The sequence below is a fragment of the Hyperoodon ampullatus genome, assembly GCF_949752795.1.
Source record: "Hyperoodon ampullatus genome assembly, chromosome: 7".
Lineage (NCBI taxonomy): Eukaryota > Metazoa > Chordata > Mammalia > Artiodactyla > Ziphiidae > Hyperoodon > Hyperoodon ampullatus.
Genome location: NC_136920.1, coordinates 62,288,238 through 62,305,918, shown reverse-complemented (window position 1 = coordinate 62,305,918; position 17,681 = coordinate 62,288,238). Strand labels below are relative to the sequence as shown.

General features: G+C 40.9%; 1 protein-coding gene across 1 annotated transcript; it reads left to right on the top strand.

Annotated features, from left to right (window-relative positions):
- The first annotated feature begins 14,479 nt into the window (after positions 1–14,479).
- Positions 14,480–15,902, top strand: MRPL17 (mitochondrial ribosomal protein L17). Its single transcript, XM_079708562.1, has 3 exons — positions 14,480–14,688; positions 15,004–15,072; positions 15,442–15,902. The coding sequence occupies exons 1-3, from the start codon at positions 14,515–14,517 to the stop codon at positions 15,715–15,717; spliced, it is 519 nt and encodes a 172-aa protein (XP_079564688.1). The 5' UTR covers positions 14,480–14,514; the 3' UTR covers positions 15,718–15,902.
- Positions 15,903–17,681: the final 1,779 nt, after the last annotated feature.

Genomic DNA, 17,681 nt, shown 5'->3' with positions numbered 1-17,681 from the left:
TCCTTATGTTTTAGATATGTTACTTTTGTCAATAGCAACAAAAGTTGGATTTTCTTTATTAATTCATTCCAATAAACTTTGTCTTTTACTGAAACATGCAGTGCACTTATACTTAATATGATTAGTGATATATTTGTGTTTGCAACCTTACTATGTGATTTCTACTTGAACCTCAAAGTTTGTGTTCTTTTTTCCTGGCTTGCCAACTTTCATATTAATAAAGTATTTAATAAATAATTAGTAGATTATCTTCTTAGACCTGTTTATATTTACAAAAAATTTAATGGAAAGTACAGAGTTGCATATATTCCCATCCCATACATTTTATTAACATCTTTCTTTAGTGTTGTACATTTGTTACAAATGATGAAATAATACTGATACTCCATTATTAACTAAAGGCTCACTCTTATTTCGTACAGTCTATGGGTTTTGACAAATGTATAACGATATGATAAAACATTACACATTATTAAAAAAAAGTTTTGCTAACCCTGAAAATGCTGTCTCCACCTATTCTCCCCCGCCTCTCTCCAACCCCTGACAGCCACTGTTCTTTTTACAGTCTCCATAATTTTGACTTGCACAATGTCATATACTTGGTTTATTTATTTTATACATAGTAATTTGTACCTCTTAATTCCTTACCCCTGTCTTGCCCCTCCACCTATTGGTAACCACTAGTTTATTCTCTACATCTATGAGCATGTTTCTTTTTCTTATATACATTAGTTTGTTTTATTTTTTGGATTTCAGGTGCAAGTGATAACATACAGCATTTGATTTTCTCTCTCTGACTTATTTCACTAAACATGTTACCCTCCAGGTCCATCCATGTTGTTGCAAATAGCAAATTTGATTATTTTTTACAGCTGAGTAATATTCCATCATGTGTGTGAGTGTGTGTGTGTGTGTGTGTATACATGAAACATCTTTTCCATTCATCTGCTGATGGACACTTAGGTTGCTTCAATATCTTAGCAACTGTAAATAATGCTACTACGAACACCAGGGTGCATGTATTTTTTAAAAAGTGTTTTCATTGTCTTCAGCTATATACTGAGGAGTGGAATTGCTAAATAACGGTAATTCTGTTTTTAGTTTTTTGAGAACTCTCCATACTATTTTCCACAGTGGCTTCACCAAGTTACATTCCCACCAACTGTGTACACAGGATCCCTTTTCTCCACATCCTTGCCAACATTTGTTAATTGTGTTCCTTTCAATGACAGCCAATCTGACAGGTGTGAAGTTTTGATTTGCATTTCCCTGATGATTAACAATGTTGAGCATCTTTTCATGTGCTGGTTGGCCATCTTTATGCCTTCTATGAAAAAATGTCTATTCAGGTCTTCTGCCTATTTTTTCATCCGTTCTTCTGTTTTTTCTCATGTTGAGTTTGTATGAATTGCTTACATATTTTGAATATTAACCCCTTATTGGTCATATCATTTGCAAATATTTTCTCTCATTCAGTAAGTACACTGTCTTTCATTTTGTTGATAGCTTTCTTTGCTGTGCAAAAGCTTTTGAGTTTAATTAGGTTCCATTGGTTTATTTTTGCTTTGGTTTCCTTAGCCTTAGGAAATATTGCTACAATTTATGTCAAAGACTGCTCCTCCTGTGTTTTCCTCTAGGAATTTTATGGTTTCTGGTCTTGCATTTAGGTCTTTAATCCTTTTGAGTTTATTATATATATGGTGTGAGAAAAATATCTAATTTCATTCTTTTACAAGTAGCTCTCCAGTTTTCCCAGCACCACTTACTGAAGAGACTGTCTTTTCTGCATTGTATATTCTTGCCTCCTTTGTCATAGATTACTTGACCAAAAGTGTGTGGGTTTATTTCTGAGCTCTCTATTCTACTCCACCAATCTATGTGTGTGCTTTAGTGCCAATACTATACTGTTTTGATTACTGTAGCTTTGTAGTACAGTCTTAAGTCAGGGACTCTGATATCTCCAGCTCTCTTCTTTTTGCCCAAGACTGTTTTAGCTATTCAGAGTCTTTTTTGGTAAATGTAAGGTATAAACATGTGTTGAATTGATACTTTTACATACCATAACATGATTACCACTGAACAGTTAACTAAAGCATCTGTCATGTCACATCATCACCATTTCATTATTGTGGTCAAAACAATTTCGATCTAGAATCTTAGCAACTTTGAAGTTTATAATACAGTATTGCTGTTTATAATATGCTAAGCATTAGATATTCAGGGTTTATTTATCTAATGATTGCAGGTTTGAACCCTTAAACGACGTCTCTGCAATTGCCACACTCACCAGCCCCTGCTAACCACCATTCTCCTCTAAATTTTTACATGTTTGGCTTTCTTAGATTCTACCTACAAATGACAGCCTACAATATTTGTCTTTCTCTGTCTGATTTATCTCACTTAGGATAATGCCCTCAAGGTCCATCCATGTTGTCACAAATGGAAAAATTTCATTCTTTCTCATGGAGATAGATAGATAGATGGATAGGGATAGATAGACAGATAGATAGATATCTTTATTATCCATTCAGCAGTTGACTGACACTTAGGCTATTTCAACATCTCGGCTACTATGAATAATGCTGTCATAAACATGGGAGTGCATATATCTCTTCAAGATCTTGCTTTCACTTGTTAGATATATACCCAGAAGTGGAGTTACTAGATAATATGGTAGTTCTTTTATACATTTTTGAGGAACCTCCATACTCTTTCCCATAGTGGCTGAACCAATTTACATTCATATCAACACTGGGATTCCCTTTTCTCCACATCCTCACAAACACTTGTTATCTCTTGTCTTCTTGATGAAAGCCATTCTACTGAGAGTGAGGTAATAGCTCATTGTGCTCTTGATTTGCATTTCTCTGATGACCATTAGTGTTGAGCATCATTTCATGTATCTGTTGGTCATGTGACTGTCTTCTTTGGAAAAAAATGTCTATTTAGCTTCTCTGCTCATTTTTTCAGCTGAAATTTTTAGGGGTTTGTTATTCAGTTGTACGAGTTTTTATATATTTTTATTAGCAGGTCCTTATTCAATATTTGAATGGCAAATAGTTTCTCCCTTTCTGAAGGTTACCTTGCATTTTTTTATTATTTCTTTTACTGTGTAAAACATTTTAGCTTGAGGTAGTCATACATGTTGATTTCAGCTTTTGTTGCTTAAGTTTTTATGTCATATCCAAAAAAATCATTACAAAGAACAATGTCAAGGAGATTCTTTACTATGTTTACTTTTTTGAGTTTTACGTTATCAGGTCTTCTCTTTAAGTCTTTAATCCATTTTGAGTTAATTTTTGTGAGTGGTGTAAGATAAGGGCCTAATTTCTTTATCCAGTTTTTCCAGCATCATTTGTTGGAGAGACGATCCATTCCCCACTGAGTATTCATGGCTCCCTTGTCAAATATAAATTCACCACATATACAGAGTATTCTTCCTGGGCTCTCTGCTCTGTTTCATTAGTCTATGTGTCTATTTATATGCCAGTACTATACTGTTTTAATTATTATAGATTTATAACATAGTTGGAAGTAAGGAATTGTGATGCCTCTGGCTTTGTTATTCTTTATCAAGATTGCTTTGGGTATTGGGGATCTTTTGTGATTCTGTACATATTTTAGGATTGGTTTTGACTATTTCGGTGAAAAAATGCCATTAGAATTATAATAAGGATTATGTTGAATCTACAGATGGCTTTGTGAGGTATATACATTTTAGGGATATATACATTTTAGGTATATACATTTTAACAGTGTTAATACTTCCAAATCATGAACATGAGATATCTTTCCATTTATCTGTGTCTTTCAATTTATTTCATCATTGTCTTTCTGAGTTTTCTGTAGCTTACTGAGTTTTCTTAAAACAGCTACTTTGCAGGGCGCGAGCCACTGCTATCAGCGTGGACACCAGAGACGGGCATGAAATGCTAAGGCTGATGCTGCAGCCACCAAGAACCCTGTGTGCAAGCACAGGTCACTATCCACACCTCCCCTCCTGGGAGCCCGCCAGTGCCAGGATCCTGTGATCCAGGGACAACTTCCCCGGGAAAACACACAGCGCACCTCAGGCTGTTGAAACGTCACTCCAGCCTCTGCCGCTGCAGGATCACCCTGCATTCCATACCCCTCCCTCTCTCAGGCCTGAGTGAGCCAGAGCCCCATAATCAGCTGCTACTTTAACCCAGTCCTGTCTGAGCAAAAAACAGGTGCCCTCAGGTGACCTACACGCAGAGGCAGGGCCAGATCCAAAGCGGAACCCCAGGAGCTAATCATCACAAATTGAGGCGGTGGACTTCGGAAGCAATGATATATATATTTTTTCCTTTTTTGCTTTTTGTGTGTAGGTGTATGATTCTTTGTGTGATTTTGTCTGTATAGCTTTGCTTTTACCATTTGTCCTAGGGATCTGCCTTTCCATTCTTGGGTTTTTATTTGTTTGTTTGTTTGTTTTTTAGTATAGTTTTTAGCACTTGTTATAATTGGTGGATTTGTTTTTTGGTTCAGTTGCTCTCTTTCTTTCTTTCCTATTTTTTTCTTTATTACTTAAAAAATTTCTTTAATAATTTTTTTTAGTTTTTATTTTAATAACTTTCTTTTCTTTTCCTTCTTTCTCTCTTTCATTATTTTCTTCTCCCCTTTCTTCTGAGTCGTGTGGCTCACAGGGTCTTGGTGCTCCGGCCATGTGTCAGGCCAGTGCCTCTGAAGTGGCAGAGCCGAGTTCAGGACATTGGTCCACCAGAGACCACACGGCTCCACATAATATCAAACGGTGAAAGCTCTCCCAGAGATCTCCATCTCAATACTAAGACCCAGCTCCACTCAACGAACAGCAAGCTAGAGCGCTGCACACCCTATGCCAAACAACTAGCAAGACATGAACACAACCCCACCCATTAGCAGAGAGTCTGCCTAAAATCATAATAAGGTCACACACAGCCCAAAACACACCACCAGACATGGAGCTGCCCACCAGAAAGACAAGATCCAGCCTCATCCACAAGAACACAGGCACTAGTCCCCTCCACCAGGAAGCCTACACAACCCACTGGACCAACCTTAGCCACTGGGGGCAGACACCAAAAACAACAGGAAATATGAACTTGCAGCCTGTGAAAAGGAGACTCCAAACACAGTAAGTTAAGCAAAATGAGAAGACAGAGAAACACACAGCAGGTGAAGAAGCAAGGTAAAAATCCACCAGACCAAACAAATGAAGAGGAAATAGGCAGTCTACCTGAAAAAGAAGTCAGAGTAAGGACAGTACACATGATCCAAAATCTTGGAAATAGAATGGAGAAAATACAAGAAACATTTAACAAGGACCTAGAAGAACTAATGAGCAAACAAACAATGATGAACAACACAATAAATGAAATTAAAAATTCTCTAGAAGGCATCAATAGCAGAATAACTGAGGCAGAAGAACGGATAAGTGACCTGGAAGACAAAACAGTGGAAATAACTACCACAGAACAGAATAAAGAAAAAAGAATGAAAAGAATTGAGGACAGTCTCAGAGACCTCTGGGACAACATTAAACACACCAACATTTGAATTATAGGGGTCCCAGTAGAAGAAGAGAAAAAGAAAGGGACTAAGAATATATTTGAAGAGATTAGACTTGAAAACTTCGCTAATATGGGAAAGGAAATAGCTAATCAAGTCCAGGAAGCACGGAGAGTACCATACAGGATAAAACCAAGGAGAAACACGCCAAGACACATATTAAACAAACTATCAAAAATTAAATACAGGGCTTCCCTGGTGGCGTAGTGGTTGAGAGTCCGCCTGCCGATGCAGGGGACATGGGTTCCTGTCCCGGTCCGGGAGGATCCCACATGCCGCGGAGTGGCTAGGCCCGTGAGCCATGGCCACTGAGCCTGCGCGTCCGGAGCCTGTGCTCCGCAATGGGAGAGGCCACAACAGTGAGAGGCCCGCGTACTGAAAAAAAAAAAAAAAAAAAATTAAATACAAAGAAAAAATATTAAAAGCAGCAGGGAAAAACAAAAATAATATACAAGGGAATCCCCATAAGGTTAACAGCTGAACTTTCAGCAGAAACTCTGCAAGCCAGAAGGGACTGGCAGGACATATTTAAAGTGATGAAAGGGAAAAACATACAACCAAGATTAATCTACCCAGCCAAGGATCTCATTCAGATCCAATGGAGAAATTAAAATCTTTACAGACAAGCAAAAGCAAAGAGAATTCAGCATCACAAAACCAGCTTTACAACAAATGCTAAAAGAACTTCTCTAGGCAGGAAACACAACAGAAGGAAAAGACCTACAATAACAAACCCAAAACAATTAAGAAAATGATAATAAGAACATACATATCGATAATTACCTTAAATGTAAGTGGATTAAATGCTCCAACCAAAAGACAACAGACTGGCTGAATGGATACACAAACAAGACCCATATATATGCTGTATTCAAAAGACTCACTTCAGACCTAGGGACACATACAGACTGAAAGTGAGGGGATGGAAAAAGATATTCCATGCAAATGGAAACCAAAAGAAAGTTGGAGTAACAATTCTCATCTCAGACAAAATAGGCTTTAAGATAAAGACTATTACAAGAGACAAAGAAGGACACTACATAATGATCTAGGGATCGATCCAAGAAGAAGATATAACAACTGTAAATATTTATGCACCCAACACAGGAGCACCTCAATACATAAGGCAAATACTAACAGCCATAAAAGGGGAAATCGACAGTAACACAATCACAGTAGAGGACTTTAACACCCCACTTCCACCAATGGACAGATCATCCAAAATGAAAATAAATAAGGAAACACAAGCTTTAAATGATACATTAAACAAGATGGACTTAATTGATATTTATAGGACATTGCACCCAAAAACAACAGAATACACGTTCTTCTCAAGTGCTCATGGAACATTCTCCAGGATAGGTCATATCTTGGGTCACAAATCAAGCCTTGGTAAATTTAAGAAAATTGAAATCGTATGAAGTATCTTTTCCGAGCACGATGTTCTGAGACTAGATATCGATTACAGGAAAAGATCTGTAAAAAATACAAACACACAAAGGCTAAACAATACACTACTTAATAACAATGAAAACATGACGACCCAAAACCTATGGGATGCAGCAAAAGCAGTTCTAAGAGGGAAGTTTATAGCAATACAATCCTACTTCAAGAAACAAGAAACATCTCAAATAAACAACCTAACCTTACACCTAAAGTAATTAGAGAAAGAAGAACAAAAAAACCCCAAAGTTAGCAGAAGGAAAGAAATCATAATAGATCAGATCAAAAATAAATGAAAAAGAAATGAAGGAAACAATAGCAAAGATCAATAAAACTAAAAACTGGTTCTTTGAGAAGATAAACAAAACTGATAAACCATTAGCCAAACTCATCAAGAAAAAAAGGGAGAAGACTCAAATCAATAGAATTAGAAATGAAAAAGGAGAAGTAACAACTGACACTGCAGAAATACAAAGGATCATGAGAGATTACTACAAGCTACTCTATGCCAATAAAATGGACAACCTGGAAGAAATGGACAAATTCTTAGAAATGCACAACCTGCCAAGACTGAATCAGGAAGAAATAGAAAATATGAACAGACCAATCACAAGCACTGAAATTGAAACTGTGATAAAAAATCTTCCAACAAACAAAAGCCCAGGACCAGATGGCTTCACAGGCGAATTCTATCAAACATTTAGAGAAGAGCTAACACCTATCCTTCTCAAACTCTTCCAAAATATAGCAGAGCAAGGAACACTCCCAAACTCATTCTACGAGACCACCATCACCCTGATACCAAAACCAGAAAAAGATATCACAAAGAAAGAAAACTACAGGCCAATATTACTGATGAACATAGATGCAAAAATCCTCAACAAAATACTAGCAAACAGAATCCAATAGCACATTAAAAGAATCATAGACCATGATCAAGTGGGGTTTATCCCAGGAATGCAAGGATTCTTCAATATACGCAAACCAATATGTGTGATACACCATATTAACAAATTGAAGGATAAAAACCATATGATCATCTCAATAGATGCAGAAGAAGCTTTCGACAAAATTCAACACCCATTTATGATAAAAACCCTCCAGAAGGTAGGCATAGTGGGAACTTGCCTCAACATAATAAAGGCCATACATGACAAAACCACAGCCAACATCGTTCTCAATGGTGAAAAATTGAAACCATTTCCATAAGATCAGGAATAAGACAAGGATGCCCACTCTCACCACTATCATTCAACATACTTTTGGAAGTTTTAGCCAAAACAATCAGAGAAGAAAAAGAAATAAAAGGAATCCAAACAGGAAAAGAAGTAAAGCTGTCACTGTTTGCAGATGATATGATATTATACATAGAGAATCCTAAAAACGCTACCAGAAAACTACTAGAGCTAATCAATGAATTTGATAAAGTAGCAGTATACACAATTAATGCACAGAAATCTCTGGCATTCTTATACACTAATGATAAAAAATCTGAAAGAGAAATTAAGGAAACACTCCCATTTAACACTGCAACAAAATGAATAAAATACCGAGGAATAAACCTACCTAAGGAGACAAAAGACCTGTATGCAGAAAACTATAAGACACTATTGAAAGAAATTAAAGATGATACAAACAGATGAAGAGATATACCATGTTCTTAGATTGGAAGAATCAACATTGTGAAAATGACTATACTACCCAAAGCAATCTACAGATTCAATGCAATCCTTATCAAACTACCAATGGCATTTTTCACAGAACTAGAACAAAAAATTGCACAATTTGTGTGGAAACACAAAAGACCCAGAATAGACAAAGCAATGTTGAGAAAGAAAAATGGACCTGGAAGAATCAGGCTCCCGGACTTCAGACTGTACTACAAAGCTACAGTTATCAAGACAGTATGGTACTGGCACAAAAACAGAAATATAGATCAATGGAACAGGATAGAAAGCCCAGAGATAAACCCACGCACATATGGTCACTTTATTTTTGATAAAGGAGGCAAGAATATACAATAGAGAAAAGACAGCCTCTTCAATAAGTGGTGTTGGGAAAACTGGATGCCTACATATAAAAGAATGAAATTAGAACACTCCCTAACACCATACACAAAAATAAATGCAAAATGGATTAAAGGCCTAAATGTAAGGCCAGAAACTATCAAACTCTTAGAGGAAAACATAGGCAGAACACTCTATGACATAAATCACAGCAAGATCCTTTTTGACCCACCTCCTAGAGAAATGGAAATAAAATCAAAAATAAACAAATGACACCTAATGAAACTTAAAAGCTTTTGCACAGCAAAGGAAAACATACACAAGATGAAAGGACAACCCTCAGAATGGGAGAAACTATTTGCAAATGAAGCAACTGACAAAGGATTAATCTCCAAAATATACAAGCAGCTCATGCAGCTCAATATCAAAAAAACAAACATCCCAATCCAAAAATGGGCAGAAGACCTATATAGACATTTCTCCAAAGAAGACATACAGATTGTCAACAAACACATGAAAAGATGCTCAAAATCACTAATCATTAGAGAAATGCAAATCAAAACTACAATGAGGTATCACCTCACACCGGTCAGAGTAGCCATCATCCAAAAAATCTACAAACAATAAATCCTGGAGAGGGTGTGGGGAAAAGCAAACCCTCTTGAACTGTTGGTGGGAATGTAAGGTGATAGAGCCACTATGGAGAACAGTATGGAAGTTACTTAAAAACTACAAATAGAACTACCCAGCAATCCCACTACTGGGCGTATACCCTGAGAAAACCATAATTCAAATAAAATTATGTACCAAAATGTTCACTGCAGCACTATTTACAATAGCCAGGACATGGAAGCAACCTAAATGTTCATCGACAGATGAATGGATAAAGAAGATGTGGGACATATATACAATGGAATATTACTCAGCCATAAAAAGAAACAATACTGAGTTATTTGTAGTGAGGTGGATGGACCTAGAGTCTGTCATACAGAGTGAAGTCAGAAAGAGAAAAACAAATACCGTATGCTAACATATATATATGGAATCTGAAAAAAAAAGGCTCTCATGAACATAGTTGCAGGGCAGGAATAAACAGGCAGACACAGAAAATGGACTAGAAGACATGGAGCGGGAGGGTGAAGCTGGGGCGAAGTGAGAGTAGCATGGACATATATACACTACCGAATGTAAAACAGTCCATTGGTGGGAAGCAGCAGCATAGCACAGGGGGATCAGCTCGGTGCTTTGCGATGACCTAAACGGGTGGGATAGGGAGGATGGGAGGGAGGCTCAAGAGGGAGGGGATATGGGGACATGTGTATGTATGTGGCTGATTCGCTCTGTTGTGCAAGAGAAACTAACATAGTATTGTGAAGCAGTTATACTCCAATAAAGATGTTTTAAAATAAATAAATAAATAAATAAATAAACCTAATTTTAAAAAAATGTTGGCTTGGGGTCCAATCGACAATTGCTTTTCACCATCATCATTAAATCCCTGATTGAACACTTGCTGAGCTCCCTGTACAGGCTCCCAGGACATTGCTTCATGAAGGCATCAGTAGAAGAAGATGCAGTTATTTCAGAGTAAAGGAAAAAGCTTGTTTTTCTATTTACAATAGTTCTGACACCAAAGCAATTATCCTAGTCCCAAACTCTCTCAAAGCCAGTGGGCACCAAGGGTTGGGAGGTAGACGCAGCCTGTTCCAAAGCAAGCATAAGGAGGTGAATTTTCTGTAAAGAATTTTAAAATAGTAATAAAACTAACTAAAAGTCAATCTGGGGCTTCCCTGGTGGCGCAGTGGTTGAGAGTCTGCCTGCCGATGCAGGGGACACGGGTTCGTGCCCCGGTCCGGGAAGATCCCACATGCCGCGGAGCGGCTGGGCCCGTGAGCCATGGCCGCTGAGCCTGCGCGTCCGGAGCCTGTGCTCCGCAACGGGAGAGGCCACAACAGTGAGAGGCCCGCGTACTGCAAAAAAAAAAAAAAAAGTCAATCTGATTTTTATCACATTGCATGACTATGCTAAACAGTGTTAGTGATATAATAACCCTCAAAGAAAAATCTTTTGTCGGTCTAAGTTCTAAACAATTGATATGGTTACCTTTGTGTTAAAATAAAGTACATGTAAGCTTCAAACTATCACTTTTTAAAACTAATCCATTAAAACATTTTATTCCACACGCAAGTTAATTTGGAAACCTATCAGTTACATAGTCAGATTCACCCACATGTATTATTTTTCATAGTATTGATAAATTCATAACAATTTGTGATCTTTCAAGCTCACTTGAGGCACATTTTGTACCTCCAACCCTTGTGGTAGAACATAGCCCTGCTTCTAAAACTATAAATTTAAAATAAACAATCCTGGTTGTATGAGATTTTTCTTTCCTGAGTTGTTTTTGTTTTAAGGTGAAGTTTCAGATGAGATCAACCAGACACAGAAGTATCTACAAACAGCCAGAATATGCCTTGAACAACATACAGTAAGATACCAAGGTTTAAAATGGTTCCTTGAACATCAATCCTCAAAAACTGGAGAGAAAGCCATTAACTATGCACCAACAAAATGTAAAGAAATTGACATAGACAAAAAGTTTGAATACTGCCAGGAGAACAAACAAGAGATGATGATCTCGAAGCAGGAGACAGATGGGACCCCAGGGGCAAACGGTCAAAGTTCATTCCCTGTGGACCAATACTCCGAGAAGGAAATAACAAAACAATTGAGAGAGGAGGCTGGGCCCTGCCCAGGTAGAAGGTAAGAGACCACATATTTCTCATTCTCGGAGTCAGGAGACCTCCCCGACTACACATGTGCAGAAAGGCTCCTTGGAGGCCAAAAGGGGAGTGATGCTAACTGATGCCAACTGATGCTCACTACCCATAGGCCTCTTCAGTAGAATCCATCTTGGCTAAGAGATGCATGTGCATACATGGGAAGATCCCGAGATACACCCAATATGGACTCTGAACCAGACAAACCAAAATGATTGGCCAAAGGAAACACAGAAGAAATGCCCCATATAAGTGATTTAAACTGCCACAAGGGCGTGACTCTCTCCCTGAGCCCACCCATGTGTCTATCCACACGTACTTTTTTTCCTAATAAATACTTTACTTGTTTCACTACTTTCCATCTTTGTGGGAATTCTTTTTCTGCAAAGCCATAGGGCCAGGGCCTTGTCACTGACCACTGGTCTAGTGGATAGGATTCAGCGCTCTCACCACCGCGACCCCACCTCGATCACTGGCCAGTAACTGAAACCCTGCTTCAAGCTGCTGCAGGCTGAGGCCACCCTAGATCAGCCTCACATAACCAAAAAAATAAATATGGACAATGTTTGATGCTGTACATTTTGACCAAGAGGACATTCCTTTTTTAAAGCAATAGGTCAAATAACACCAGTGTCAATGTTCATTTTCTCTGACTTTTGCAAAGAAGAAAATCTTCCCAAGTTTTTACCAGTAGAAATTTATGATGAATTTTCTGATGACGACGTTACAGTGAAATGTGGAGATAACTGAAAGCTGCAAGAATCGATCCCAAAGAAACAAGACACCAACAGTATTGTAATTTCTGGAATTTATTGTGAAGTGTGGTTTGTATAAATTTCTGCCAACATATCCATATGTTTAAGACTTTTCCTATTTGCACGTATGTTGCTTCAGACAAAAGAAACTTTTCAAAATTAAAATTAGCAAGAGGTGTTCTCCGGTCACCTAAGAGGAAGACAGAATGACAAATCTAAATATGCTTTCTAACAAACATGAATATATGTCTAGGGCTTCTGTAACAAAGTGTCACAAACAGGGCAGAAATTTACTGTCTTGTAGTTCTGAAGGCTAGAAGTCCAAAATCAACCTGTCAGTTAGGCCATGCATTCTCTGAAGGATCTAGGGAAGAATATGTTCCATATCTTGCTCTTAGCTTCTGATGTTTGCCAGAAATCCTTGGCTTGCAACTAGGCAACTCTGATCTCTGCCTTCCGGGTCACATGGCATTCTGTGTGTCTCTGTCTCTCCACAGGTGTTCTTTTTATAAGGCCATCAGTAACTTTGGATTAGACTCCCACCCTAATCCAGTATGACCTCATCTTAACTAATGACATCTGCAAGGACCCTGTTTCCAAATAAAGTCACATCATGAGGTACTGGGTGAGGGAGATGCAGGCTATATGGGGGTGGGGTAGGTCTTAGCATATCTTTTTTGTGGGGGGGACATATCTGAATCCATAACAAAGAGCAATTTTGACCAGGTCATTGCAAATCGGCAGACACGAAGGCTCAGAACCAGAAACTATAATGTTACTGCTCATTACTTTAACACATAAATGCATAGGTATGGTTTTCCCATTTTAAAATAAAAAACACACTGATGTAATTTAAAAGTATTAGCCCATTATTTTTCCTTGGAGTGCGGTAATTCTTCTTGAACCGGGATAATTATATGTACTTTGTGAACTAAAAATGCCACCTGCCATATCAGTAAACAAAGGATGTTGCAGCCATCAGCCACTACAGGCACCCCGGAGAGCACACCCTGAGGAGACTCAGGATGAGAAAACACAGGATACTGGTCCCAAATAGCTGAGGTGCAGATCAAAAGAATGATTTCAGTGAGCCCAGATTCTTGCATCGTCTCGTGCATAGAAAAGCGCTAAATTCCTTAACTTGAGATATCTGGTTTTCTTTTATGAACAGTAGTCTTTTGATGCTCCAACTACCTGGGTTTTGCTGCAAAAACTCCTATGTATCCTGGTCCCCACCCCACCCCGACCCCACCCCACCCCACCCCGACCCCACCCCTTGCCTCTTCAGAGCAGCCTCTCAGAGTTATCTGAGCTGCTGTGTCCCTGGCTTAAGTCCTCAGTTTTGTCTGACAAATAAAACATAACTCTCAACTTTTATGTTGTGCTTTTTTTCAGTCAACAACTTAAACCAAAGAAAATTTTCACCATCTGCGTTTCTTTCATATCATTGTTATCCCACTCATTTCACCATTACTACTGAAAACAATTTTCTTTTAAAAATGACACGCTCAGGGTGTGGGACGCGCCGCGCCTCAGGGAGGGCAGGGCAGCCAGCCTGAGGGACCAGGACCCCGCCAGGCACTTTCCCCTCAGGTACTCACTTTTCTAGCCGACACCAGGCGGACCTTGCCAGCGCCCTACCGGCCACAAGACGAATGACGCAGCATCAGAGAAACCCGACAGCCGGATCACTCCACACCAGGGGGCGCCTGGTTCCCCGGCCGACAGGGAGCGCTCCCGGGGGCCAAACCCCACCAGGCTCGCTTCCTCTGGAAGAAGTCAACGCCCCTTCCCCGCCCTCCCCCAGGCTGCCAACGAGGCAGGCTCTGATACACATGCGCAAACACGTCCACCACGCACCAACGTATGGCGCATGCGTCCTCTAAGCTCCGCCTCTCCGCCGTGTCTCTCCTGGAGTTTCCAGTTCCGGCCTCACAGGGGCTGGAAGAAGCTGGGAGCATGCGGCTGTCGGTCGCGGCTGCCATCTCTCACGGCCGCGTATTCCGCCGCCTGGGCCTTGGTCCCGAGTCCCGCATCCACCTGCTGCAGAACTTGCTCACGGGACTGGTGCGACACGAACGCATCGAGGCGTCATGGGCACGCGTGGACGAGCTGAGGGGCTACGCGGAGAAGGTGAGGGGCGGGACCCTCTTGTTCCTCTCTCGGCTCTGGCCTGGGGAGGCGGGATCCGGCTGGAGTTGGGGAAGAATTGGGACCGCCCTGGTAAGCTGTGCCCGAAGGCTGATTCCCCTAATACAGTGAGCGGAACCTACTCCTCCGGCCCCTCTCACTGAAGACTGGTTAGGGCTGCGGAGATAGAGGTTGCCTTAATTGGCGAGATGCTTTGTTGGTGTATGAAATGAGTAGATTGCAGTCCGGCATTTAAGGAGTAAGATTGATGGCCTCCTTTCTTGCTCGAGTTGGGTCAGTGATGTTATATCCTCACAGCTCATCGACTGTGGGAAGCTGGGAGACACCAACGAACGAGCCATGCGCATGGCTGACTTCTGGCTCACGGTGAGTGCATCCTGTCTACCTCCCAAATCTCATCCTTTGCTCCCTAAGTGGGAGGGGGTTGTTAGAGGAAAGGGAACTGGGCGGAATTAAGATAAGGCACACGCTTATGGACAAATGTGAGCTAAATTAGAGATCTGTGTCCTAAGTTGAATTCAATGTGAATCTCAGTCTGCACAACTGCCTGTAACTGATCCACTCTGTGTAATTTTGACTCTACCACATCAGAGGGTGAGGGAAGGGGTGTGTGTGTGTGTGTGTGTGTGTGTGTGTGTGTGTGTGTTTGGACCCTACCTTTGGGAGTGCTGAAAGTTAAATGTCTCTGCGGTGGTGCCTGACTCTGCTGTCTCCTGGATAACTCTCCCCTTCCAGGAGAAAGACTTGATCCCAAAGCTGTTTCACGTACTGGCCCCTCGGTACCAAGGTCAGAATGGGGGCTACACGAGAATGCTGCAGATCCCAAATCGGAACAAGCAGGATCGGGCCAAGATGGCAGTGATCGAGTATAAAGGGAACTGCCTCCCACCCCTGCCCCTTCCTCACAGAGACAGCAACCTCACACTCCTAAACCAGCTGCTTCAGGGGCTGCGGAAGGATCAGGAAGCAAGCACCCACAGCTCCCACACAGTTCGAACACCAGAGATTTAACTGGAGCCAAAGGGTATGTGGCCCTCATCAGCGCCCATGATCCACAGGCCTTGGGGGCTCTTTTAATCTCTAAGAAGAACTGGATCTTGAGTTGTAAAATGAACTGTCTGATTGGAGCCCAAAACCTTCTGGGAGCCAGATAACCCTCTCTTTGCACAATAGATAAAATTCATTGTATGACTATATGTAAACTGATTTTTTTTTCCCCTCCCCTTGGGATTTCTGGAGAATGAGAACTATCCACATGCTCGGTCTGTGTGGGATAGTAAATTCATGGTGTATGTTTCTGGTTCTTAAATCTGGGTTGGGTTGGGTTAGCACAGTTTTGTTTTTTTTTTTTTTTTTTTTTTTTTTTTTGTGGTACGCGGGCCTCTCACTGTTGTGGCCTCTCCCGTTGCGGAGCACAGGCTCCGGATGCGCAGGCTCAGCAGCCATGGCTCACGGGCCCAGCCGCTCCGCGGCATATGGGATCCTCCCAGACCGGGGCACGAACCCGTATCCCCTGCATCGGCAGGCGGACTCTCAACCACTGCGCCACCAGGGAGGCCCAAGTTTTGTTTTTTTTAATGCTAGATTATATGGGGTATGTATCCTGTAATTCCAAACTTAGCCCCCCAGAGGTGATTGAGTTTTGATATCTAGCATAGAGACTGAGCCCCAGGGATTTCTTAGAGAAGGATTACCTCCTGACAGGGGTGGGAGGGTGAACATCTAGAAGCGAACTTTCTGTAATAGTCTGGTACTCTAGGAACCTTCAAGGTTCCATTCCTCCGTTTCTGGACAGGATCACACATTACTCTTAAGTGTTCACCTCAAGCCCCGAATAGGCCTCAGAGGAGAGGACCTGAGAACTCAGATGTACCACCACCCTGGCCAAGGGAGTGGAAGTGTTCAGCAGAGGATGTTGACTCCAGGATAAGCTCCTTCCTCTTGGGGTGGGAGTGGAAGGGTGAAGGAGAGGGTTGAAGTGGGAAGAAGATTAGGAAGTTAAACCTGTGGGAATTTCCTGGAAGTTTTCAATCTGGGCCTCTCTGGGAACTCGGAAAAAGGAAATCCGGCTTCAGAATGGTCAGGGCATGTGAAAAGTAGGAAGTTCCTTTATGTGCACTAGTTACTGTGAAGTCAGATTTGGCCCAGGCAAGCTGCCCATTCCTCACACTCAGGCTTGACAGGGGTGATAGTCGTGGGAAGACTTGGAGCTATCATCCCTGCATGAACACGTGATAGCATGGCCTAGCAAATCCCATCTTTCTAGTAAAGTGGAAAAAACAGATTTTTATCTTAGGCCAGACCTACAGAGGGGGTTTGGCCCACCAAACCCAACCATTGTCTGAGATAATAAGGCTGTGGGTGGAGGGGTCACTGGTCTAGCAGACAGATACTAGCTTCAGTGACAGAGCTATTCTGGTACTATTTCAGTACAGCTGCCCTAGTCTGAGACTCACCGGCTCCCAACAGGGGTCTCATCTCTTTTACTCTACTCCAGTTGGTCTTTCACATTATTGCCAGAAAGCTCTTTCTGACATTATATTTTGAGTGACATATAGTAGACACTCAAAACATTTATTGAATAAACCTGCAACTCTGAATGCTTCTCTAAAAAAATTTGCCCTCTTTCTGTCTTTTTGGTACAAACATTCACCTCAGCCAGATGTCTTGGAGTTATCCTTGACTCCTAGAGAAAGCTCTTTCCTTAAAATTAAAACCATATCTTTAAGTAACGGTAACAGGTGAGTTATGGCTGGACTCTCACAGCTTTTCCTCCTGGCCCCCAGAAATATAACTTCCTTTGGGGCTTTCAGTAGTTCCCTAAGTGCTTATTCAGCATCTGCTAGTACCCAGCATCATTTTAGGCACTAGGGATATACTAGTTTAACAAGTGTCAGCCATATGTCGGGCCCTGGGCTAGATACTAGGACATAGAAATGAGAAGAAACAGGCTTTGCCATAAGGAGCTTACAGTC

Coding starts and splice junctions, on each gene's coding strand:
- MRPL17 (XM_079708562.1), top strand. CDS start 14,515: ATGCGGCTGTCGGTCGCGGCTGCCATCTCTCACGGCCGCGTATTCCGC. Junction 14,689..15,003: donor TGAGGGGCTACGCGGAGAAG/GTGAGGGGCGGG, acceptor ATATCCTCACAG/CTCATCGACTGTGGGAAGCT. Junction 15,073..15,441: donor TGGCTGACTTCTGGCTCACG/GTGAGTGCATCC, acceptor CTCCCCTTCCAG/GAGAAAGACTTGATCCCAAA.